The sequence below is a fragment of the Pteronotus mesoamericanus genome, unplaced genomic scaffold (assembly GCF_021234165.1).
Source record: "Pteronotus mesoamericanus isolate MK-2021 breed Mesoamerican mustached bat unplaced genomic scaffold, CSHL_Meso_final contig_202, whole genome shotgun sequence".
Classification (NCBI taxonomy): domain Eukaryota; kingdom Metazoa; phylum Chordata; class Mammalia; order Chiroptera; family Mormoopidae; genus Pteronotus; species Pteronotus mesoamericanus.
In genome coordinates this window covers 7061841-7087879 of record NW_026555086.1, presented here as the reverse complement: position 1 = coordinate 7087879, position 26039 = coordinate 7061841, and the positions used below count along the sequence as shown (strand labels likewise).

Sequence of the window (26039 nt, the reverse complement as noted above, 5' to 3'; positions counted from 1 at the left end):
GAACTGAAAGAGTCTCGACTAAGAGAGAAATTGATACCAGGAGTGGAATCTGTTCCATTGAAAACATGGACTGACAGTGGGGAATATTGAGCTACTATTATCAGAAGGTAAAAATAACTATTGCCCTCCTCATTAGGGGAGAAACCTGCTCCCCCAAAGGGAGATAGATGACTTAGCCGGTGGCTCCATTCCACCCTGAGGAAGGAAATTCAGGGCCTGTCGGAACCTACATGGGTGGTCCGGGGGAGGGAATGAAGGGTTTACCCAGAACCGGAGACCCATTGGTCAAGCCCCGAGTGGCTGAGCGTCAGATGGAGATGGTGAATCACTTATCCTTGCTGGCCAGCTGGCTCCCAGCAGACTACGGACATGGTGAGAACCTGAATCTGGGCTCTGGGACAGCCGCCTCTGCAAACTAACCCACCGGAGACCCCAGAATCTCTTGATCCGACCAGATTAGCCGTGTGGCCTTCAGCTACTCACTCAACCTCTCTGAGCTTGTATTCTCACCTAGGAATGGAAAAAGATAAATTTCTACCCTGTAGGGTTGTAGTAACCATGAAATAAAAGGGCACATTGTGTCATGTTCAAGAAATGGCACCTTTTAGGTATTCTGTTGTGGAGCAGCTGAATTTTCTGTTTAACAGAGAACCTTAATGACAGTGTATTAACAGCGTAGTAGTAACAGCCAGGATAGGAGCTTCCGCAGCCTCAGGGATCTTCGTGGAGGGGCTGGCAGAACCTCGTGGCCCTCCAGCAAGATACCTGCATAGAAAGCAGTGTCTAGGACTCCCGAGGGCAGGCCACAGCAGGAGAAAAGACGACACAGGCCCACCAATGTCACCTCCAGAGTCCCGTCCATTTCTCACTCCGCTCCCCACCAGCCCCACCACACGAGGTCTGAAGCAACAGACTAGCAGAGCCAGAAGGGGCCTCTGAAACCGTCAAGCCTTAAATGACTCTTTTGGACCAACTTCAGAATTTCCACAGAGGAGGGGGTTAGGGCTGGCACTCTGGGGAGAGGGAGGGGTAAGCTCACCCATTAACTGGAACTGCTTAGAAAGCAAGCCCACATTCCCCGCTAGCTGTGTTTACTAAGGGTGCCTTTTGGGGAAGGGTAATGCTGCTGCTGAAGATTCTGGGCTGAGGGCTAAAGCTCCTCCTCTAGCTCATCTTTGGCCTCGACTTGGGTTGTAACCTAATAGCCATGGTACCCTGAGCAAATATTTACCTAATAGCTATGGAACCTTGGGCAAATCGCTTTTCTCTGGGTCTCGTTTCCCTCATCAATAAAAACCGGGCTAATTTTGGCCACCCCCTCTTTAAGTTGTTGTAAAGATTCAATGAAGCAATGCCCTCTGCTCATGGTTGGGGATACTGTTCATTAGCGTTAGAATTGGGATTATTGTTAATGAAGAAACTGAGACTCAAGGAGGAAGGGAACCTTGAACAAGACCCTGCAATTACTGTCACAGAATCACTTGGTCCCTGGGACAGAGGGCCTCCAGCTCAGCTCACACTGTACACTCTGGGGATCTCTCAAACATCACTTGTGCCCTTCGGGGAGCAGCGGTTTAGACTTTGGAAGTTTCCTCTTCTGGCTAGGGCTGGGGCTCCTCTCTAGGTTCTGTAAAATCAGAGGCAAGCACTGCCACTCAGTTGGTGTCTTTATTCATACCTGTTGACATTTCCCATGGGGAATGGTTGAAGGGGAGGGAGGGGAGGGCTGAGCGAGAAGCCACGGGCTGGTTTTCCTCCATCCAGTGGAGGAAGTGACGGGTCAGGCTTGTACTAAGTGGAGTGAACCGGGGAGCCGTGGAGAGGTGGGCTGAGATGCTTCGTGCGGTGACTTCAGACGGCCTGAGTCCTTCTGTCAGGAAACGCAATTTGGAAGTGGAAAAATAAAAAAGATGATCGAAAGAACGAAGTGCGCACAAAGCAACCTGCTGACGGAGGGAAGGTCCTAAGGCAGCCAGCAGTGTGAGAAGCCAGGTGTCCGGGTGGCCTCCTGGCCAAGCCTCTCTCCTACTGCCCCAGGCCAGGCCAAGCTGTTGGGCCACCAGTGCCCCCCTGAGACAGTCTTTGTTGGCTCTGAGGGTGCTGGAAGAAGGTTGTGGAGGGACAAGAGCCTGAAGTGTGGCAGCACCAGGGCAGCCCGCGGCAGGGCCGCATTGAGGACATCAAAGCATCTCTTTGGGGTGGCTCTGGAGGGCTGGTGGGATCCGGAGGAGCAAGGGGCACCTGGGAGGGGTACGGTCAGCACCTTTCCTTGGGCACAGGGCACAGCCACTCTCTGGAATCTTAGATCACCAGGTGGCGGGGAGAATGCTGATTAACCACAGAGCTGAAGGTTGCCAGGCCCTCCTGGGTCCTTCCCTGGTGCTCCAGGCCCGACGTGCAGAAACGGACGGAGACGCAGGGCCTGCGGGAGCTGCGGCCAACTCAGCAACCCAGCCAGTCGGATTTGATGCTTCCGAACTTCACGTTCTTCAGACTTTGGTTCTCCAGCTTCATGTAATACATGCCCTTGAAGAAGTAGCTGTGACCTGGAATGGGAAGGAGAGAGGCTGTGACCACCTTCGGAGAGTCTGGTGTGTGGAAGGCTCTGGGCGCTTTGGAAGCCTGTGGCCACAGGGAAGGACCCTCTGGGGCTGGAGAAAGGGATGTGGCTGCGGAAGTTAGCTCTCTGAGTCCCCGTCTTCATCTTTAAGATGAGGGTAAACATACCAGCCTCTTAGGGCTCGCAGTGAGGATGACGTTTGACAGAATGTGACTGTTAATATAAACAACAGTACTTTGCTGAGCACAATCCCCAAACTAAGCGCTTTCCACGTACGGAAGGTGACAAACCAGGAGGCTGCTCATCCTCCTGGCCCGCAGATGGGCGTTATGTGGCTCACACAGGTTTTTCTTGTTTTGTTTTATTTTGAATTCTGAATAAGTTGCCATTGTGTAAACATCTGGAAACTTCACAAGAAAATACAGGATTTACTTATTTCCTTTTTTTGCTTCCTTTTAAGAGGATACCCAGCAACACTGGACCCTGTTCTTGCAGGGCCGCCATCCTCAGAAGCAGAGAAGCAACCAACCCCTGTACATGAGCCATGTGCTCTCTGGTTCGCCACAGACTCCACTGCTCCCCAATGCCTGCCTTGCCTGCTTCACTCATGTGTGCTACTGGCCCAGCCCCTCTGGGTGTTGGAACTTGGGACTATGGACACACGTATCTTGTTTACTTCTTTTAAAACCCTGGCACATAGTAGGTGCCCAATAGTTGTTTATTCTCACAGATAACCGTTCACCTAGCGCCTGGCAGTACACTGCGTTTTGTTGGACAGGTAAGACCATGAGGCACTCACTCGAGGTCAAGACCGTGTGCGCAGCCAGCATATATGATAGGGGCTCAAAGAATAAAAAATAAAAAAATCTTTGTGGAATTCAATTAAAATCGCCTCTAAAAAGCCAAACTGGACCATTTCCAGGGCCTGGAGAGCTCACAGAAGGCTCCTGAGGGATACGGCTTTCCAACTCCTAATTCTGTCCTCTGATGGCACTGCTTGTCTCATTCAGCCAGGGACCAGGGACAAAGTGGGCTGCGCGGGGATCTTTGCCGCATCAGCAAGAGGGCGTGACAAGCTTTGTGTCTCAAATGGAGCCACCCTTGTGCTAAGGGGGAGGCGGTGACAAGGCCTCCCATGGAACCCAAAAGGGCCTGGATCAAGCCCCAGAATGAATCCAGGGCACAGAGCCCATGTTCCTGCGCCCCACCCCCAGGCCTCCCGCCCTCCCCTTCCCTGGCTCCGGGCCCTGCAGCTGCGAGGGGCCTTTCTGGGTCTCACTGCCTGGAGCCTGCTGAGTGAGCAGAGGTCAGGGGTCTGGATGCCTTCCCAGCACTGGGCTGAAGGGGCTGGTTTGTTTCCCCGGGCACCGCAAGCCTCCCTGCACAATGAGGGAGTGTGTGCTTGGAGGACCCAGGTCCTGGATGGGGGCGGGGAGTCCTAGAAAGCGGACAGAGGCCCGGGCAGCTCACCATCACCCTGCAGGTCCACCACGGCATCCAGGTTATCGGGGACAGCGTTCCAGGCATCCTCGATGAGCTTGGGGAAGCCGGGGTCCATTTTCTTCTTCACTTCATTGTATCTGCAAGGAAGCAGACACGATGAACCAGCGAGGCCTCCCTAAAGGCCGTCCCTCCCGGAGGGCCCGGGACGGCAGGGCCCCGCTGAGGGCTCCTGGGCGGGCCTGGGAACCCAGCCCCAGCCCTGCAGGGAAGCCGCCTGCTGGAAAGGAAGGACACGTTGTCAGGACTCAGTCGGAATCCCAACTTCACCGCACACTAATTATGTGACCTTCACAGTCCCAGAAAAACAAGCTTGTGATTTTACCTTTAACGCTGAAGGGGTGAGTTAAACGCATTTCATTGCCTTTCTCGGTCAACCCATATGACAGTCCCATGACACAATTATTACCGTAGTACCCGTTTCATAGACCAGGGGCTTAACAAGGGCACCCAGCTGCTAAGCGATAGTCCGACCCACGCCTCTGGCTCCAGGGCTGCACGCTCTCCTCTAAGCCTCCCTGTTACCAGCTGGAAGATGGGGTTCTGTTTAATTTCATGTATTAATTAATGTGTAAATGAAATAAAATAACACATGCAAAGTATCTGGTACTTGGCAGATTGTTTGGGAACTATCAGTTCCCTTACGAACTTCAATCCCTGCTGCCACGTGACGAGAACTGGGCCAGGAGTCCAGGAACGGGTCCCGCCCCGTCATTCTCGTTCTGGGTGGCTTGGCCAAATCGCTGCTTTCTCATCTGTCAAGTGGAGATGACAGTGCATGTCCTGGGAGACGATCTTGGCTGGGACAGAAGGTTATAATGCAAGGTAGCATGTGAGTCCAAACCCTGGCAGTCCCAGGGCGGACCCCCTGCCGCCTCAGCTGTCCTGCCTGCACAGTCACCCTGGGCCCTGCCCTCAATCTGGGTAAATCCCTTGAGTATTTAGTTGATATATGCTCTTCCTGGCTGGCAATACCTCTGTCTTTTTCATTTTTGGAGACCTTTTTTAAATGCTGGGGTCACTGTGATTCCTTATGTCCCCACTTATACTCCGCCCCTTCGTTATTCTGTAAATATTCAATGAGCGCCCACTCTCTGTGCCTGCGGATGGCGCAGTAAACAAGGGGACGTCCTGCCTGCGCGGTGCTAATTCTCCAGGCACATCTGGTTCGAAGGGCCTCGTGGTGATGGCCAGGCATCCCTCCATAGGGGCTCCTCGCTGGCCCTCCTCCCCTCGGCCAGCCTGGCCGCCTCCGCCCCAGACGTCAGCCACAGCCCCCGCTCTGAGCTCATTTCCACGGACCCTGCACCCTGAGACCTGCCAGCAAAGCCCTCTCTAATCCCGGCCCCCATCAGAAGGCCTCTTGCAAAACCTAACATGCTTCCTCGTGACCTGCAGCACCAAAACTAAGTGGCCCAGCTCAAAACCCTGCACTCCACCTGACCCCTCAACCTACAGTCTCTGACGTAATGATGGCCCAGGGCCAGGTGTCCTTGATGTGGCCCTCGTTTCTTTCTCTCTCTATCCATAGAAGTTAGGGCGGGCAGGACTCTCCCTCATTTTATAGATGAGGAAACTGAGGCTCAGAGAAGTGCACCAATCTGCTTCCTCGTTCTTTTCCTCCAGGAAGAGACAGCATCGTGGCACCAGAAGCTGCTCTGAGGGGGCTCCTATGTCTTCACTTTCCTTGGTCCCCAGAGTCTCCTCACAGTGTCCCCGCCCACTGGTACATGGTTCTGAAAGGTTTCTCTGTGACACTCCGTCCACCTCCTCTGCAGCTGGTGTTGGGGACACAGGCAACTATGCCCCAGGCTTTCCACGGGGCACCCTGCAGGCACATCAGCCTCAGTCCCCACACCCAGAAGATGGGGCTCACACTGACAACTGCCTCGACTGAGGAATACAGGTGAAATGAGCAGCCTCAGGTCTGCAGAGCACAGGACCTATCCTGAGAAGCGTTATTGTCTTACTCAAATGTGTCTGTGTCTCCCGTAAGCTCCACAAGGCAGGAGTGACTATGTCACGACCAGTGTCTTTCAGCATGGAGCTCAGTGCCTGGCATACTGGCGATACTGAATAGATATTTGAGGGCTTGGTGGAAGCTTCCAGAAGCAGGGGCTGAGCACTCCCCGGCATGAAGGAGGGAATGCCCAGGCTGAAGGCAGCTCCTCGTCCTCTGTCCCTCTAGGTCTCTCTCCCCTTCTCCAGCCTGTGGGCCCCCTGCAGACGCTGCACCAGGACCAGTATCTCCAGCTCACTCGCCACCTCTCCAGACACAGATCTGTCTCTTCTGGAAACGCTGCCCAGAGTTTCCAGAAGAGACAGAGAGGCCCTACAGCTCTGCCGCTTACAAGGACCTTGACTTTGGGAGGTGGGCTTGTTGTGGAAAAGTACTGGGAGGCAGATAACCCAGCTGGAGACCTGGCAAGGCGCCGGCACAGCCTGAGTTGTATGTATGCATGCAGGCATGGGTGTGCACGCTCACGTTCCCACACGGGCACATCTGTCCCTCTATGTTCATATACAGAAAGTGTATTGGAGGATGTTTAGAAAAGTCCTTCCAACACCATGATGCACAGATGCCAGGGCTCTGTGAGTCTAAGAGGCACATCTGAGAGCCCGCGCCTCTCACTGCCCCCACTCTAAGGTCGGGAGATGCGGAGCACCAAACCACACCAGGGCACGTTCGCGGTATGCCTGTGTGCCTGGGGATGTTCTGGAGCCTGTGGGCAGAAAGCCCACTCTGTGGTTTCCTGGCTGACTGTGTTCTTTCTCGAGGCTTGAGATATCAATCAGCTTCAATTGCTAAGTATCTCGGCAATCTGTCTGGAATTCCACCCTGACAGGGGCAGCCTGGGTGGGACGCAGCTTCTGAATGTTCTGAATGCTGCGGGGGCAGCGGGGAGCGGGGCTGGCGGGAAGAGAAAGTGGGAGGGGGGAGGGCCCTGGCGGGAAAAGCGGGGCTATTTCAGCGATGACAGAACTGGGATCAGGAAGCAGTGGCAGCCACCAGAGGGACGTGGGTGGTTGCACACACCCAACCACCTGCACCAAGCACCTCTTCCCACCGACCGAAGGACACTTAGGGTGCTGTGGAGGGGCACAGGGTGAGAGGACAGGGAAGGCAGTTACGATCCTGGCTCTGTGGCCAATGATACACGTTGCACCTGGGAAATAGGACAAATTTTAATCAAACGGAGGCTACTTCTCACGGACCATTCCTAGATATGGGGCCCCTGACCCTTAGACCGGAACATGGCCTCTCAGAATGGAATCCTTCGCTTTAGACAACCTGGAGCCGAGGGCGGCCCGCTTCCCAGCTGGCCCCTGCCAGCCTGCGCCCCCCACCCCGGGCCTGCTGCAGACTCGCCAGCAGGCGTCTGCTCTCCGCCACAGGCCCGATGCGAACGCAGGCTCCTCGGGAGACCTGGTGCACCCATCTGTCTTCATCCTCTTTTGCCTCTACTGCCCCCATTTCTTGGGACCCCACTACTTTTTAGGCACAGTGTAGAAGAGTGAAGAATAGTATGTTCTCTAGGAGACAGACTTCCAGGATCCAAATCCCAAACTGCCCCTGCCTGGCCCTGTGACTTTAAGCGACATACTTTTAACCTCTCTGAACCCAAGTGTCCTCATCTAGAAAGGGGAAATAATACTAATCATACCCCTCTCATAAAGCCCTTGGAATAGTGCCTGGTGCATAATGTCAGCAGGAGAAGTTATTGTCTTCATTTTAATTACCCCCTTCTTCAGCGAGTCAGCCCAAATTGTGAAACTCTAGGCCAGACAGATGTGGGCCCAATCAAGGCTTCTGAGAAGGGGAAGGAGGTTCTGACCAGAACTGTACCAGCAATGTGCACAAGGATGGGTCATCCTTTGATGGCCTGTCTAAGGGGCTGCCGTCCTGGCAGGCTAGAGGCCAGAGGGAGGCCTCCCTGGCCCATCGACCTCTGAACCTGACCCGGGACAAGGCGTGAGGCCGCAAAGCCTCTTCTCCGTGTCCACGCAGCCGGCTCCGCTGCCCTCCTTACCTCCAGAACTTGTTGCCCGCAAAGATATACGTCTTCTTGTTCTTGCTCCAGTTAAAGGCGGCATCCACTCGTTCGACATCGGGAGGCAGCCCCAGGCTGGTCAGTGGCTTGGGGTAGCCTGGCTCCAGGGTGCTGGCCGAATAAACCCAGTACTCGTTTCCTGGGGCGGAAGCAGAGAGTGGGTCACGGACAGCCTGGCAGTGATGCCTTGGGAGGGGGAATCAATATCAAAGGAAGGTGGGAGAAACACGCGGGAAGGGCAGAGCCCCCTCTGTAAGATGCCAGGGACAGAATGCCCCGCCAGCCCGCCACTCCCATCTTCCGGCTGCCAGTGGCCGGGCAGTTCTCAGCAGGCACACGCTTGCTGCTCACTCCTGGATTCCAAGCCTGGATCAGGGCTCACGCGGACAGTTTGACAGCTGGTGACATAGGAGGTGGCTGGCCAAGGCGGTGCACAGGGGTGGGTCCAGCCCTCCCTCCCCTCACCAAGCCGTGCACTCTGAATGCCACACCTGCCGTGAAGAGGCGCCTTTATCTAATGTGCATGAAGGTGCCCCGGCCACAGCCCATGATCACTCTGGACAGGGGAGAACACGTACCCACAGTGTGGGCTGGGCCTTCCGTTCCTCCAGAAAGCCGCCCCTGTGTCCCCAGCCGGGACCAGCGCAGGGACCCAGCTGGTCCTCCCTTCCCCATCACAGCATTTACTGCCCCCCCCCACCCGTAACAGCCTGGGTTTCTGTCTCCCCGCTAGTGTGCGAGCTCTGTGAGGGCGGGTGCCCCAGTCAATGCTGCATAAGCCAGGGTCCCCCAACATTAGCCATGTGACCCGGTCTTGATGATTTCTACCACCTACAGAGGCTCCTTATACAATTATTTACTTGATATTTTGCTTTCAAGAAATTCATTTTGAAATCTTTAGAAATACGTTTAATTTAAAATTTAACAAGGAAAGCAAGTCATTTTTTGTTTTTTTAAGTCCTAACTTAAGTTTTTGCCTGCCGAAGGCTCTAGCTGGCATTAGAGACACCAGCACTACACTGCGACTTTTCCTTCTAGAAAAGACATCAAAAAGATTGGAAAACAATGAAAGGTAATGACTATTCATGCTGTGGGCCAATGGTTTTGGATGCTGGTGTCTGAGCCACCCGCCAGGTGAACCCCACGCTTTCGGAAATGACGGCTGAAAGGACGGGTCAGCGAAGCAGCGGGAGCACCCACAGGCACCCAGGAAGCCTGGGGCAGAGCCCCATGGAGCCGAGGGCCCGGCAGGACCCGCCCCTCCCACACACCTGCAAAGAACACAGCCTTCTCCTCCTGCGGGGCCTCATACACAGCATCGATCTTTTCTGGAAGCTCAGGCCAGAATGTGGCTACCAGCAGCGGCCCCATGGGCTTGGTACCGGGTGTCACTGTGCGCCAAATGAACCTGAGGAGGAAGAAGGGGACTTAGGAGAACCACACTCACCTTCAGCCACGGTGCAGCTGTAACCACAGGTGCCTCCCTAAACCCATTCAGAGACAGCCTGGCAGTGACGCCTTGGGCGGGGGCATCAAGATCAAAGGAAGGTGGGAGAAGGATGGGGGGATAGGCAGAGCCCCCTCTGCAAGATGCCAGGGCTGGGAAGCAACCTCTTTCCTCTCTCTTCTTGTTCTCTCCTCCTGGAAGCCTTCCCTAACTACCTCTGTCCACATTGTATTCCCCCTCTTCTGAGCCTCTTAAAAATCAGATTAAAAAAATTTGATTCTTTTTTTAATGTCTTAGCTCTCCTACAAGATTAGAAGCCAAGTGAGGCAGGGGCTGATGGCACTCAAAAGCACCTCCTGGACTGAAGTGGAATGGATTTATATGCTTCAGAAGAATATGAGAGATCATTTGCAGAGGGCTATTAAGTGCCAGCACTCTATGTGCCTTGCAAAACGAGCTCCTCACCGTGTTACAATGTGCACTCTTGGCTGTCCACCCAGCCCCTATTATCTATTCAGTTCCCTATCATCCTTCCTCACGGAACTCCCAAGTTTATGATCCATCCTGCCCCGCATTCTGATTGGTTGAAGCTGGTGGTTCTTAAAGTGCGGTCCCCAGAGCACACCATCCAGGAACTCATTAGAAATGTGAACAATGAGCCCCATCCAAGACCACTGGATCAGCTTCTCTGGACTTGGGGTCCAGCAAATCTGTGTTTTAACAAGCCTTCCCGATGAATCTAACGCAGGCCAAAGTTTGAGAACCACTGGGATGTCAGCACGCCCTGGGAACTGCCTGTGACTCAGCAGTCATTATATGACTTGCGTTCGCATGAGATTGAACAGATAGACTTGTATTTTGTAGGTGGAGATCTCTCTCTCTCTCTGTCTTTCTCTTTTTCTGTCTTGCTGGATGTGGGAACCTATAGCCCCAGCTACCAGGGGCAGCCACCTCGTAACCATGAGGAAGCCAGCCTTCTGATGAAGTCAGTGCAGAGGATGGCAGTGGACAAAGTTGTCACTGAGTCACTGACCCCCTTTCTGTGCCTGGAGGCAGCCTAACCCTGGGCTTGGTACTACGCGAGAACCATTCCTCTCCGTGACTTAAGCTGGTGCAGGGAGGCATCAGGATCCTTATTCAGAAGATGAAGCACAGAGAGGTCACCAGGATTCAAACCCCAGTCTGACTCCAAAGCCTGAGATGAACCATCCTGTAGTATTGCCTTTCTCGTCCCCGCCCTCCCCAAGGCTCAGCATCAATTTTTGCACCTGATCGGTGCTTAACTATTTAGTGCTTAATCCAACGAGCCCATTAAATGCTCATCCACATCCTTTCCAAAGGGTAGTGTGTCAGGCCTGGGGTGGCCCCACCGCAGGCCTGGGCTCTGCACCCCACCCCAGGCCCACAGGGCTCCCATCAGCACGTGTGGTCAGTGAGGCTTCCCTCGCTGGAGGTCTCAAGGCTTGGGCGCTGCTGGGGAGCTGGGCTCCCCAACCCTGTAACGGGGGTCCCAGGACAGCATGAACACCTCTTGTTACACACTAGCTTGGGCCTTCGAGGCCTGACGGTACCTGACTTCTCATTGCACTTTGGGTCTCATCTCTCTCTGCCTTCTTGTCACCTCCCTGTTGGCACCTGCTCCTCCCAGGACCTAGCCCAGCGCCCGGAGCAGAGGACGCCCTTCACCAAAGAGTATGAAATAGCTCCCTGCCTCACCAGGCTCCGTAGAAGCCAGGAACTTTCATGTCTCTATGGCTTTGCTCTTGCAGCAAAACCCTCGTCTCAAACGCCCTCCCAACCCTTCAACCCCATCACTGCCCATCTGCATCCACTTCCCCTGAAAGGCCCCCTCCCGTGCTGGCTCCTCTCTAAAGCCTCCTGGATTCGAATGGGTCCACAGAGCACTTTGCCAATGCCTCTTCAGCCACTGTCTTTCATTCTGCCACGTATTACTGTCAGTTCTCTCTGCCTCTGTGTCCCAGACCCGGCCTGTGAGGCTCAAACTTTAACGTGCATCAGAACCATGAGGGGGATTTGCTAAGATCAAGTTCTCGGGGCAGTGCGCTCGCGGAGCTCACAGTCGAGGGCCTGCAATGGGAACAGGAGGGCACACTTCTGACACCCACACCCAAGGGCTTCTCAGGGAGGGGGCCCATGGCCTTTCTTTGAGAAAACTGATCTGGGCATGAAGTAGCCCGTCTGCCCCCGGCATTCCACCCGCACCCCCAGTTCCTAAAGCCTAGCCAAGCATTTGGTCCCATTAATGCCAAGTAATTATTTGTTGATAATAATAGCTAGTATGACTGAACACACTCTGTGTCAGGCATTGTTCTAAGCGCTAACCTCATCTAACCCTTACAAGAGCCCTATAAGACAGGTAGGAAAATTAGTCCCATTTTAGAGATGGGGAAACTGAGGTACAAAGAAGATACATCGTTCACTTGCCTATGATAATGCGGCCAGTAGGTATCCTAACCCCGGCGCTCGGGCTCCACAGCCCACTGTCAGTTGCCACGCTCTACGAATGGGCGGACGGACAGATGGATGGGGGATGACGATGCATAGATCATGGGTAATGGATTATAGATGGACAGATAATGGATGGACGGATGGATAACGGGTGGGTGGATCGATAGATGAATGGATATATGTTTGCACAGGCGGGTAATGGATGGGTCCTTTAATGTAGCCCTAATATGCCATCCCCCAGAAGGGTCAGGATGGCTGGACGCGTGCCAGCGTTGAGTCAGTTGAGTAGCGGCCTTGCCGGCACAATACCTCCTTTCTCTACCCTGTAGTTACTTGCTCCCTGTACGCGGAACAGTTTGGCCCTCTGAGGTCCAGGCCATTCCAGAAGGCCTGCGGCAGCCTGGATTAGTGTTTCCAATTCATCCCTCCATCCCTCTTTGGGAAACATAGACCCACGTCTGCTGCCATGTGGCTTCGCAGAACCACCCCCAAGAGTAGGTGCTGGGCGTGGCCGTGTGATTTGCTTCCGTCGGTGGGAGAGTCTCAGACCCAACGTGAGTGCAGGCGTTCGCTGTGCTTGTGCGGTTTGCCTGCGCCCCTGTGCTGCTGCCACCTGCCACGAGCAGCCACTGACCCCCAGGAGACTGCGTGGCAGCCGAGCATAGCTCCGCACACTGCAGCCTGACACCGACACTGACACGCCTGGCAGACCCGCAGCCCGGCAGAAAGCTAAAGGAAGGCCCGCGGGGACAAAGCCGCTGAGGCCTGGGGGTGGTTCGACAAGCACGGGAACTGTCTCTTCAGGCCATTCTCCAACGCGTCTGGCGGGGTCCCTGCGCAAGGGGCGGGGGCCCAGGGCCGAGAACAAGCAGCACACACTCACCGGTCCTTGAAGAAGAAGATCTCCCCACGGATCTGAGAGATGCCATCAAAGATTACGTCTTGTACGCAGATCTCGGGAGTGACGGGTCCCAGCGTGGGGGTGGGGCCGGTGCCAGTGTCGATGTCTCCGTCAGGGGACGGCCCTGTGGGGTAGGGGGACATCTGACCTCAGACCCTCCCCAGCTCCAGGGGTTCCCCGCACTGGACTGAGGCCCCTGGGCTGCCCCCCTCCCACCCCGCCAACCTGCTAAGGATCAGCAGACATACTATTCCAGCCTTAGCATGAGCCCAGGTAGGAGCGGAACACGGGGCCTGGACGTGGATCGGGGAGGGGAGTGGAGAGAAACCACAACCCACGGCCCTTCACACTTTATAATGCTCCTCACTGACCTCACCCAGATCAGTCCCCACTGCGTCCCTGGGAGGTAGGCATCATTATCACTCCCATTTCACAGATGAGGAAACTGAGTCCAGAGAGGCAAAGGCCAGCTCCGTCTCTTATGGCTGGCGAGGGGCAGAGGCTGCACAGAACTGGGCGCCTCCCCTCCACTTGTGGGTTCTGTCTAAGTCTGCTGTTTCCCTAGCCTCTCGGCTCAAGAGCTACTTTTCCTAAATGATAGACTGACTTTCTAAACTCTAGCCTCCTTGTAAGCACTAGCAATAAAAAAATAATTGGTCTCAGGCCCTAGTTGTATTGTTCCTCTGACACATTAAAATAAAAGCATCCCTGTGAAAACTATAAGCCGGCAGCCCTGTCTCATTAAGGCCAGGGCACAAGCTGGGAAATTCTACCCCATATGCAGAGAATTCACCTGGATTCTTAACCTAACTTGGCTACGGCAACCTGGTGACGTTGGTCCAGGAAGGGTCACCTTTCTCGGGTCTCAGTGTACTCCCCGAAAGACGGAGAGCCCCGGAGCGGGAGAGCCAGGGGGCATGTGAACACTGAGGTTACTTGGCAAGGGAGGGGACAGTCCTAGGGTTCCCTTGGGGCGTTCCGGCTCCTTCAGACCAGGTCAGCCCTTGTGCCTCCTGCTCGTCTCCTGCGACACTGGGTAGCTGGGGCCTTGCTGGTCCACGCTGGACCTCCATCCTAGGCCGTGTGGCCCTCCCAGAGCCCCACCCAGGAGCCCCACGCCGAGGCTCACCATACAGGTCTTGGATGCCCTTGATGTCATCCTGGGACAGGCGGAAGTTCTTGGTGTAGGTGTAAATCGGCGCCATCAGGGCCCCAGGGTCCTGCGAGTGCTCCAGCCCCATTGCGTGGCCAAATTCATGGGCTGCCACCAAGAACAGGCTGTACCCTGAGGCCGCGGGGGCGGGGGGAGGAGGAGAAAGAAGGGAGGGAGACAAGAGAGGCGTCAGCCCCTGGCCTCAGTGATGGAGACCTTTGAGAACACCCCGTGGTGGGACAGAGGGCCGGCACGTGGCCGGGATTGATTTTTCCCTCCCCTGAGATTTCTGGGATTAATAGACTATGCCTATTCTTTCCACACAGGGTCAGCCAAAGTCCCCTTGTCCCTTTCCAGGCAGGCTGCACCTGTGCTGTGAGGAAAGCGGCATCTGTAGATCCTCTCCCTGAAGCCCCACTTGTTAGACATCGGGCTACCTGGCTTTCTGTGCTTCTCCAGAAAGAGGAGGAGCAAAACCTGCTCCGCAGAGTCTCCAAACAGGTCACAGAGAGGGAACAGGCTGGCCCCCCGGGGCCATCATTCCTGCCCCAAGGACAGCAGGAAAAGCCACTCCCACTTCCAGGGGCTGCTGGGCTCAGCCACAGACAGCGTCATCCCTGTTGTGGCTTGCAGTGTGTCTCCCCAAAAGATATATTGAATTCCTAACCCTGAGTCTTGCGAAGGTGACCTTATCTGGAAACAAGGGCTTTGCAGATAAATTAAAACGTAAAGTCATACAGGCGTAGGGTGGCCCCTTAACGCAGTAGGACTGGTGCCCTTATAAGAAGAGACACAAAGAACAGAGGAGGAAGGCCCCGCAGCGAGAGAGGCGGGAGTGGAGTCATGCCGCTCAGAGGAACGTGGCCCCCCGACACCCTGATTTTAGACTCCGAGCCTCCAGAAGTGGAGGAGTCCACCCAGTTTGGGACACTTTGTCAGGAAACTGATACACAGCCCAGTGCACCATGCCGGTCTGGCTGATGGGGGGTCCCCCCTTTCGGTAGCAGCTGGAGCAGAGCAGGCGACATCAGACAAGTGCTAGCATGGCACTTGCGGGGAGTAAGAGAAGCTCCTTCAGCCAGCCTCTGTCCGTTGGCCTCCTCCAAGTTCCATGTCATCGTGAGTCACATAAAGAGAGGGGGACCTATTTCTGGCCGGCTCTGGACCAGCCCTGTCACCTGGTCATCAGTGAGTCCGATGACCCTGAGTCCTACAGGCAGAACTGGGCACAAGCACCCTAAACACTGCACTGGCCACACACGCACAGTAAGGTGGCGGCCTGTGTCCTGGTCACTGCCTCACCCCAGCCTTGGGTCTGCTCCAGCGGCTGTGTCCTGAGCTCCCCCACTCACAACAAGGCAGAGCATGGTGCTGCGGGGACTGGGGAGGCTCCGGGGATCTCGGCCCTGCGTGGAGGACAGGGTGGGAGCCAGGATGGGTGCCTCCTGTTTTCCCTGTCTTCCGAGGCAGCTGTCCGTCGGAGGAGGGTACCGAGCTCAGCACTGTGACATTTTGGGGAGTCTCAGTAGACGCAGGTACCAAGGTGGATGGGGTCTTAAATTGGAAGCCAGGCCTCTGCCTGGATGGGCGTGGCTAAGCGGGGAGGCTGCGTCCACTGAGAATGGGCAGTGCTTCTATCGCGGGCGGGCCTAGAGCGAGCAGTGTCCCCACCCTGGACAGGCAGGGTCTCGGCCAGGGCGCGGGGGCAGCAATGTCCACGTCTGAGGGGGTGGGGGCTCAGACGGGGGGTTGGGGGGTGGCGTGTGGTGTCTCAGCCCAGCGGCCGGGGCTCGTACCTTGGTCGGGGCAGAAGCCCCACTCGCGGTCCTCGTCGAAGTTGGAAGTGGTGGAACACCATAACTTGCCATCGCCGCGGCCCGCAGTGGTGCACTGCTCATACTTCTTGCCCAGGAATTTGAAGGGGAAGACGCAGGGGGCACCTTTCGAGTTCCCACCAACAGTGGACATGGCTGTGGAGTCAGGGACACGGGTCAGGGGCCATGAGGCGTCTGCACCCACCACCGCCAGGGACAACGGCATGATGTGCACATGAACAAACCACACTTACTGAGTGCTGGCTGGATCAAGTGCTTTATACACGTCTCATCCCCTCCCCCCTAAAAAGAACCCCGTGCAGTCAGAACCCTGTGTTACCCCATTTCACGGGTGGGGAAACTGCAGCTCAGAGAGACACAGTAATGTGCCTGAGCAGATCCTGCTAGGAAGCGTCCGGCTTAACCCCAGAGGTTTACTTAGGTGTGCATGGATGGGGACAGAGGGACCAGAGGCACAGGGCGCTGGGCAGAGGTGACAGAGCCCACAGGCTCCCCTGGGCCGTCAGCGCCACTGCTGAGGGGCCTACGGAAGCCCCATCTGTTTTCCTGCTGAAGGCAGGTGCTTGGGAAACATCTGCTGGAGGAAGAGAGGGCGAAAGGCAGAGAAGGAGGAGGAAGAAAGACAACTGAGAGTCCTTGCTGACAAAGGGAGGCAGGGAAGAGACTTTGAGGTCACATGGAGGGAAAGAAAGACAATTGTCGGGGAGGCCGAGAGAACGTGGGTCCTGTGGGGAGGGTTCTGGGCGGGCCTGATACGAGGCCTCAGCAGCTGGGCGGACCTGGCTGTTGGCCCCCAACGTCTGCTCTGATTTCAGTGCCTCTGCCCTCCAGCTACTCAGTGTGCTGACCAGTGTCCGATCCTGGGGAAGGGAGAGGGGCTCCCGGGGGTTCTCTGCAGAAGGCAGGGAGGGACAGGGACACCCACCGGTCTCGGGGCAGAAGCCATACTTCTTGTCGCGGTCGTAGTCCTCCGTGGTGCCGCACCAGCGGTAGTCATCGCTGCGGCCCTCGGTGGTGCAGCTGTTGTACGACTTGCCCTGGAAGCGGAACGGGAACTTGCAGGGCTGTCCGTTGGCGTTGCCGCCCAGGGTGAACAGGGCTGGGGGTGGGGAGAGAGGAGAGGGTGCGGATGTCAGACCACCGACCCACGCACCAGCAAGGCTACAGCATTGTTAAAACACTAACAATCGCCCTGGCAGGGGGGCTCCGTGGGGTGGGCATTTTCCCACAAAGTGAGAGGTCGCGGTTCAATCCCAAGTCAGGGCACATGCCTGGGTTGCAGGTTTGGTCCCCGTCAGGACACGGAAGAAAAGCAACCCATCAATGTTTCTCTTACATCAAGGTTTCCCTCCCTTTCTCCCTCCCTTCTCCTCTCTCTAAAAATACATAAAATCGTTTCTAAAAGTATTAACTATCTTTGATACTGGTTGGTACATTGCTGCTTCTCTGCGCTCCTGGGAACAACCCCTGGCTTCCAGGTCGATCCCATCCTTTGCCTGTGACCTGAGGGAACCCCGCCCACAGTGAAATGCTGAGCACAGGGCACACAGCAGGGAGCCTCCAAGACCCTGGCCTCAGGCCCCAGACCACTGTCCGCTCTGCCTGGTCAACACCCACGCCGTGCGGATTGCTAAACAGATGCCATCCGTAACCAGCAGGATCGCAGGAGTCTCTCCATGGGATACATAGGGAAACTGAGGCACTGAGAAACCTGGTTCCAGAACTGCTCATGGTCACATAAACGGAAGAATGGGTAAGGAGTGTAACTGAAAACTACAAAACACACTAATCTCAATGTCTCCCTTGCTCACTCACTGCCACACACACACACACACACACACACACACACACACAGAGAGAGAGAGAGAGAGAGAGAGAGAGAGAGAGCTTTACTTCCTTTCAACCTCACTCACTTTTCTGGTTGGCTCTGCTGTGGTCCCGGTAGGAGGCAGAGGAGGAGGGGGAGGCGGGAGTGGGGTGGCTCTGGGACCAACACCCCAGCCTCCCCCTCTGACCTCCCCAAGATTGGGGCCATGACTGGGGGATTTGGGGAGACAGCGGGATTCAGAGCCCGCACGTATCCGTCCGGGTCCTTCCCTTGCTCCCAGTGCCCTCCTCCGCCCCAAAGCTACAAAATGGTGTGTCTCTGGAATTGCCAACTAGCAAAACCACAAGCGCGTAACAAGGACCATCTGTGCACGCCGGCGCCAGAGGTGACCTCACCAGCCCCTGCTAACTCCACCACGACCAGAATGGAGCCCAGGCGCTGGCCGCCACTGCAGGACTCAGGCCCCTTCCCCTCGCTGGTCCCGTCTTCCCAATCAAGAGACCTCCTCCTGCCACTCCAGAAACAATGGGACTGAGCCAAGGGGCAACACTGGGGCCAGGTGCCTGGTGGCCTCCGAGACGGGAAAGGCAAGGAGTTAACCTCCACGCCTCTGGCCTCCTGTGACCTGCGTTTCTACCACCCAGGAAGCCCATATCTCCTTTCGGATCCAGCCCCCAACAAGAATGAAGAGAAACAGACACTTGACTCAGCAGTCAGGAGGGGCTGAGTAACCAGACCTCTGCCCCAAGACCCAAACACATGTGTGCTGTGCGTACTTGCGTCTGGCTACAGGCCAAGTCCATGGCTAATGTCCAATGCAGGGAAAAACCCTTCCCCGACTTATGAAATACAGCTGTTTTCACTTTGAGCATCAAAGCATTCTGTCCTAATCCCAAGGGCTGACACATGGGAGCGTTCACGCCACCTGACTCCCTGTTGGGAAATGCAGGATATGTAAATTGTTTCTATTTAACATTTCTGATTTATTAATGGTTTGAACTCTTTCTTAATACAAAGTACCACATGAGCTTTGGTCCTAAAAGCATAAACAGAATTCTTCGATCAAGATGGTTGGTGGTCAGTGTTCAACTGCCGTGAAGTCATGGAGTCACAAACATGCAAACTTATAGCCAAAAGACAAAGGCACATAGAGATCAAGGATGCTATGGGATGGGGGAGAAAACGAGTGTTTAGAAAAACACTTGGGTTTAGTCCCATAATTCTGGCTTTCAATCTTGAGAATCATCAGATATGATGACGTGACTGAGTATGAAGTTATATGTCCTATTGTTTTCTGATTTCTGATTATGAAGTGTGTCAAGGATATTTTTTAAAAGGACAGAGTGTGTGTCAATACCCTTACCCCTTAAAAAAATTATTCTCTCTATACGGCTTCAAAATATCTGAAAATTTTGTTGTGAGCATTGACACACACACACACAAATACCAAGTGAACACGCAGAAATGCAGGCATAAGCTAAAATAGACAAGAGGCCGAGAGATGCAGATGGAAGAGTCCCCATGACCAGGCGTGCGCGCACACACACAAACACACTCACACTAGCAAAGTTGGCATCAGAACCAAAAGTAATGGCTGAAATACCAGGGGTCAGCGTCCCCAAGCCAAGTTGAATACCAGCCTTGGTGTCTTGAGTTTTGTCCCCTCAGCCCCACTGTTAGACTTCTGATCCTCTCCTCATGCCCTTGAGCCCCCAATCCTCACTGAAGAGCCCAGAATGGTCCTAGAGAGTTCCACTGGGCATGTTCATAGTTTGAAGTTCATTCTAAGGTATGCTCGAAAAAAATAATTAGCACATCAAACCTGCGATTTCACACATATTATTGCTAATGGTGAGACTTCATGGCGAACCCGGGAAGCCTGGGCCAGATGGACTCACCCTCGTGGGGGCAGAAGCCGTATTTGCCATCCTTGTCGAAGTCGTAGGTCGTGGAGCACCAGAGGAAGCCGTCGCTGCGGCCTGTGTCCGTGCAGCTGGTGTACTCCTTGCCGTTGAACATGAAGGGGAACTTACAGAACTCCCCGTCGGCGTTCCCGAACTTCACACGGACCACTGAGGGGTGGCATGGGGCGGGTGAAATCTCCAGGCCCTTCTTTATAGAGACTAGAATTCTGTGCGCCTCCCCTCCCCCGCCCGTCTCTCTCCCCCATCAGAGCAGAGGTGGGTGCCCAAGGTTGCCAGGGAAGGCTCAGTCCTTGTTGCTAGGTTACAGGGAGACAGGCAGGGGACCGCAGAGCATGCTTGGGCAGTGGAAGGTCACTTTCTTACCTTGTCCTTCTCCCAGGGTCCACAGCTCATCATCGTCAAAGTGGGAGTCCCCTCCAACACCAGGCCCCGGGGCGAAGGCATGGGCCAGGAGCCCGTCCTTGCCATCAAAGGGGTACCCATCTCCATGCTCTGAAACACGCCGGGTCTCAGCTTCTATCCGCCCTGGATGGGCCCCGGCACCCAGCCCCATCCCCATCCATACCGGGGCCCTTTAGCCCACCTGGTACCTGTCCCCTTCCTGTTGGAGTTACCCAAGACAAGGACACAGCAAATGGGCAGAGAGGTGCTGACTTGATCGTTAGCATCCTGAGGTCTACACTGCTGCCTCAAGTCCATCACCAATATCCACAACACTAACCCCACGCCTACTTGGCCTCGCACCCACACATCTACATTCTTTCCTGTGCTGCGCCATTTACCCACAACGCTATACTGCTCACGGTATCTACACTCCTACCTCTGTGTCTCCTCTACTGCCAGTGTTCACACCGCCAACCCAGGTGGCGCCATTGGCCCCGGGTTCTTTTCCACTCACTCTCAGGTCTACACTGCTCCATTCTTCCGGACCTTCTCCTGTACCTGGAGTTCTTCAGTGTCTGCCGGTGTCATCCAACAGAACTTTCTGCGCTGTTCCACTCAACAACAACTAGCCCCACATGGCTATTGAGCACTAGAAATGTGGCCAGTGTGACTGTGAAACTGAATTTTAATTTTATTTAATTGTAACTAACTTAAATGTAAACAGCGCCATGTTTCTAGGCGCTACCACGCTGGACAGCACAGGAAGACCACCTGCTTTCAGATTTACATGTCATTGGCCCTCCCATCCATGTGGCTCTCCAGTACCAGGTCCCATCTCGCCACTTCAGTGTTCACACCTTCTACTGTCCTGTCTCAGCCGCCCTTGGAGCCCCCTGTGCTTCTCTAGGGGGCAGAATCATCCCCCATCTCTGCACTGAACTCCTGCTGGTCCCCACTCTGCCTACCCCAGCGGCCGAAGTTGATCATGATGTCGGCCTCTCCATCATAGATACGAGAAAACTGGAGGGGGGTCACGTTACTCCACACTTGGAAGGCACGGGCGAAGGCATCGTCCACTGTCTCGGAGTCGAGGTCAGGCGTGTAACCAATGATCCTGGAGGTGGGAGAAGTGCACGAGTGTGTACATGTGTGCAAAGGAATGAGTACATATATGTGTGCGAGAATGCATGCATATGTGCAAGTGTGTATATGAAATTGTGCGAGTGCACGGATGTACGTAAGGGTGGTACTTGTGCACAGGTGTGTAAATGTGTGAGTACATAAGTGTGTGAGGGGTGCATGAGTATGTGTGCAGGAATGTGTACATGTGAGTGTGTATGCACCTGCGGGGATACGTGTGCATATGCTGAGCAGTGCTCACTGAGAGAAGAGACCACCCAGAAAGCCTTGAGGTCCCATGTGGCCCTGAACCAGCCAGCACCTTCAGGCCTTGTCTCAGGACTCTCATCCCTCCCTTCTGGCTGGGGGGACACACAGGGACATAGGGGACACTGGGCAGAAATCTTATCCTTGGAATCCAGCACGAGCCGTACAGAACAGAGTTCTCCACCCAGTCCACAACCAATTGTACCAACTCTCTATCTATAAACGCAATTAGCAACCAATGGTCACGTTCCCTCCACCTGCCCCAGTGACCGCACCTGGTGGTAACAGTGACTAGCATTTCTCACACTGCTGCTCTATGCTGGACACTGTGAAAGCCCTTCATATATCTGATCTAGCTTAGTTCCCAACCCACCTACGCGGAAGCTTTTGTTTTAGCCCCATGTTATGGATTGGAAGGCCAAGGCTCAGGGCACTGAAAAATCAGTAGCCTGATGCCTCACAGCCAGGAGTGGGAGACTCAAGTCCAGGTCTGACGCCAGCTCCTAAGAACTTTGTATGCATACTCCTTAAGACGCAAGCACTCACAAGTCACCTCATGGGACCCCAGAGTGGGGTGAGGTCCCAGGAGATCCTGTGCCCCACGGTCCGGAGGCCCTGCTGCCCCAGCCCTGCCTCGGCACCTGTATGTGATCTGGTTCTTGTCCCACTTGGGCTTGCGGGGGAAGAAGTTGTAGTTGGCCACGTCGGGGTTGCCGCAGCGCGGCTTCCGCATGGTCATGATGGTGCGCTTGTCGAGGACGCCTGTCTGGGGGAGCCCGAAGAACTTCTGCATCTTCTTCAGCGTGTCCTTCAGCACAAACAGGTTGCACTTATCCTTGGGGCAGCCGTAGTAGGTGTTCAGGTATTTCTGGAAGAGGCGAGCACTAGAGGTAAGCAGCCACGCTAGGATGGCATAGGGCTGACCAAGCGGGCTGCGGGAACCAGCGCCGGCCCAGCCCCACAGCCCAGAGAGGACACAACGCAGGGGCCCACGGGCACCGGGTGGAGCCTCGGGTTCCCGAACCAGCTTTGGAACCCACTAGCTGAGTGGCATAACTGCAGAGAGCATGGCTTCCATGCGCTCGGTGCCTGCTATGCCCCCAGGCACCGACATCAACACGAATGCTCACCATAACTGTATAATGTAGTTATTATCACTGTCCCCATCACACAGAGGAAGAAACTAAAGCACAGAGAGGTTAAGAAACTTGTCTCAGGTCACACAGCTCACCAATGGCAGAGCTGGATTGAGACCCAAGCAATCTGGCTCCAGAACCAGGTTTAGAATTGTAGTTCACTACCCGCTTGTACCTCCCTCATCTTTTAATCCACCTAATTGCTGATGACAGAAGGATCATTTTTCTCACTTTCCTTATAGAGATTCAGGGGCTGTGTGCTGGGCTCCAGCAGCAAGCAGACCTGGGCTCAAGCCCTGGATCGATCATTTCCAAAAAGAAAATGGTCCCGTACGTCAGGGCCGGTGCGGTGGTTCTGCCCCAGCCGCCGCCAAAACCAAACAGGCCTATGCAGAGGGTCCGGGGCCAGCCAGCTCATTTGTTTGTTCGACAAATACTTTTGACACCTCCCGTGCTCCAGGCCCTGTGCTAGGGCTGAAATAAACCGGTGACCGCGACCGATGGGTCCGGGCTCTAGGGTGCACATCCCAGCGTGGGAACGCTGACAGACCGCAAATCAATGCGGAGGTCAACGCGTTGGGTGCTGCGTTGGAATAGTGAGGGGAGGCAGGAGACCTTACCATAGGGCTCCTAACCTTGTTTGGAGGGATGTCCGGAAAAGAAAAATACAGGGTATGATAAAAATGATGAATGATGAGTAACACTGAGTGCTCACCCCGCGCCACTTCAAAACGTCTCAGACAGGGACCATCATTATCTTCAGTTTCCAGAAGAAGCTGAACCTGAGAGGTTAAGTGACTCAGCCAGCTGGTTAGTGCGCTGCTGAGATTTGAAGCCAGGCAGTCAGAGCCCTGGGCCTGCTTCTCAGGCCTCCCACTGCATTGCCCCGGGCTCCACAAACTTCTCCGTGCTTCCCGTGTGGGAGGTGCGCGGCCCAGGAGGCTCTGTCAAGGCTCCAAGCTCCAAAGCTCCGATCTCACCCTCAGCTAACAGCCACATCGGGAGGCCAGCCAGCGTCAGACCCTTGAGAAACAACAGTAGTCTCCCAAAATGGAAGGTCTTCCAATTTATTTATCCAGAGGGTCAGAGGCTTAGAGGCTGGGATGGGGTGGGGGGCAGTGTCACACCCTGAAAAGGGACTTCCAGGGTGACCAGCGGGCATGGCTGTCCTTTCTTAGGAGGAGGCCAGGCTGAAGGAGAACAGGATTTAGGGGGCGGGGATTAGGCAAAGCTATAAGGGGGCAGATTTCATGTGGGCTTGAAGGAACATCTTGAGGGGTCTGCAGGCTAGGGGTGCTGGCAGGATATGGGGTAATGCCCCTCCGTTGCTCCCAGCCCGCCTGTACAACGCTGCGCCCAGGGAGCCCCTCGAGCCAGGCGGCGCTCACAGAACAACATCGGAGCCGCAGCTGGAGGCCCGCCAGGAGGGAGGGCTCGCTGGCCACTCTCCCACCCGCCCCCGCCCCACGCGCCGGGCCTCCTGCGCCTGCCCCTTCCTCCGCCCCGCGGCCACCTCTCTCCTGTCCTCCGATCCCTTTGCAGAAGTTCTAGGAAACTTTCCGGAATCCGACCTTCTGGCCACCTTACCCATTGGGCCAGGCGACAAAGATGCGCTCTCGGCTCCACACTTGCCCCAAATATTTGCCTAAAGTTCCCCTCGAATGGTTTGTTCAAGGACTCTCTCTAGGTAGGTGCCAAAGATTCCCAGATGTTTGCCAAGTCCCGCTTGGCTCGGAGCGCCCGAACTACTGTGTGCAAGAGTTTCCCCAAATCGTGTGCCACGGGAGCCCCTTCCCAAAGCGCCACCGCCGTTTACGAAGATCCCCCACCGCTAGCAAAAGGGACCCCCTGAGGCATTTTGCCAAGGGCCCTGTTAGCCAACCTCCCAGATGTGTCCAAAAGTTGTTCACAAAGCCGCCCTCTTGCCAAATCCTTCGCATTCTAGACAGTGTCCTTGTTATTTAGGAGAGGCCCTTTCCAGCGTGTGTGCCAAAGCACCCCCTCACCCTCCTCGGCTTGTTTCTCGCACCCCTGCCGTGTCCGTAAAGTTTCCAAGTTGTTTATCAAAAGCCTTCTCCACTCACAAAGCACCCCCCACGGTTTCCAAAACAGACCCCGTCTCCCGCTGGCCAAAGGCTCCCGTTACGCGTTTACTGAAGCCCCTCCCCCACGTTGTGTGCGCCCTGGGGTCGAGGGGAGGTGTGGCGAGGAGACCACCAACCTCTGCCTAAGAAGTTTGTTTAAACTTGGATCATTGAAGCCCATGGAGCGACTCACCAAAGCCACCTCTTTGTCCGATTTGGGGGCGACATCACCAGGGAATTTGATGATGGGCGATGGCGGGGCGGCGGCGCGGCCCAACAGGCAGCCCAGGACGCAGAGCACCCGCAGGGGGCCGGCGAGAGCGCCCCAGGCCACTAGCGCCTCGGTCATTGCGCTCCCGGGCCCGGCGCGTCGCCCCGGGGGTCGCTGGCTCGGTGCGTGTGGCCGCGTCGCCGCCTGGCTGGCGCTTGCTCCGCCGCGCAGCGGTGCGCTCCAAGGGACCGCACGACTCGGTGGCCTCGGCTTTGCCCGGCTCAGCGGCTCATGGTCGGAACACCGCGCTCCAGACCGCGCCGCCGCCGCCTGTGCTCGCTGATCCTGGAGTCCCTTTGTATCTTTAAAGCCCCAGATGCCCAGCCTCCAGGCAGCGCCGAAGGAAGTCTGCATGTAGCGGAAACAAGGGAGGGCAGCCGCCAGATGTGGCCGGCTGGGCTGGGAGGGCGCTGGCAGTGCAGGGAGTTGGGGGCTGGGGGGTGGGGGGCGGGGATGGGGCGGTGCGCTCAGGCCCGCCTCTCTCCGCCCCTCTCGGCCCCCTCCTCTTTTCCTTTCCCCGCCCCTTTCCCCTGCCGCGGCTCCAGGCCTCTCCGGGCGCCGACAGCGCGCGACCTTGCTACCCCTGCCCCCCAATCCGGCACAAAGCTGAAGGACCCCCGAGGGGAAACATCTGGCGCGACCACGGTAGACTCGTGATGTCCTGAGGTTGGAGAGCAGCGGTTCCTGGAGGGACGCCCAGGGGCAGGGCTGTCTGCACTCCCGGAGACCTGGGTCAGAGATGCCGAGGAAGGGTCAGAAACACATCGGCCACGTTACAGAGTGTTAGAGCAAGAGATTGTGGATGCTTTAGGTGCAGACAGAGAGCAATGAGACAGAGGCTCAGAATGGAAAGAGAGACGGAAACAAAGTGGAGGGTCCTTCCTTCCTCCTTGTCTTTTTCCTTTCCTTCCCTCCCGTCCTTCCTTCCTTCCTCCTCTCCATCCTTCCTTCCTTCCTTCCCCCCTCCCTCCCTCCTCCCTGTCTTCCTTTCCTTCCCTTCCTTTCCCTTCCCTTCCTTCTTTCCTTTTCCCCCTTCTGCAAATATTTAAGCACTTCCTTGGCCATGGGCATTATCCTGGGTGCCAGATGCACACTTGGAAACACAATT

General features: G+C 55.6%; 1 protein-coding gene across 1 annotated transcript; it reads right to left on the bottom strand.

The window, feature by feature from the left end:
• Positions 1 to 1640: 1640 nt before the first annotated feature.
• MMP2 (matrix metallopeptidase 2) lies at positions 1641 to 25335 on the bottom strand. Its single transcript, XM_054570345.1, has 13 exons — positions 24854 to 25335; positions 22082 to 22308; positions 21020 to 21168; positions 20034 to 20162; positions 19644 to 19817; positions 16843 to 17016; positions 15879 to 16052; positions 14059 to 14214; positions 12912 to 13053; positions 9384 to 9520; positions 8092 to 8251; positions 4031 to 4140; positions 1641 to 2546 (listed from the first exon to the last, which is right to left on the bottom strand). Exons 1-13 carry the CDS (start codon positions 25283 to 25285, stop codon positions 2443 to 2445), a joined length of 2268 nt encoding a protein of 755 aa, XP_054426320.1. The 5' UTR covers positions 25286 to 25335; the 3' UTR covers positions 1641 to 2442.
• Positions 25336 to 26039: the final 704 nt, after the last annotated feature.

What these genes read in the sequence shown, in the direction of transcription:
- MMP2 (XM_054570345.1), bottom strand. Translation starts at nt 25,285, where the DNA reads ATGCAGACTTCCTTCGGCGCTGCCTGGAGGCTGGGCATCTGGGGCTTT. An exon ending in GGGCTTCTGCCCCGACCAAG is followed by an intron (nt 14,215 to 15,878) that starts GTACGAGCCCCG and finishes CCGCGGCCTCAG; the next exon opens with GGTACAGCCTGTTCTTGGTG. An exon ending in GGTGGACCTGCAGGGTGATG is followed by an intron (nt 2,547 to 4,030) that starts GTGAGCTGCCCG and finishes TTCCCATTCCAG; the next exon opens with GTCACAGCTACTTCTTCAAG.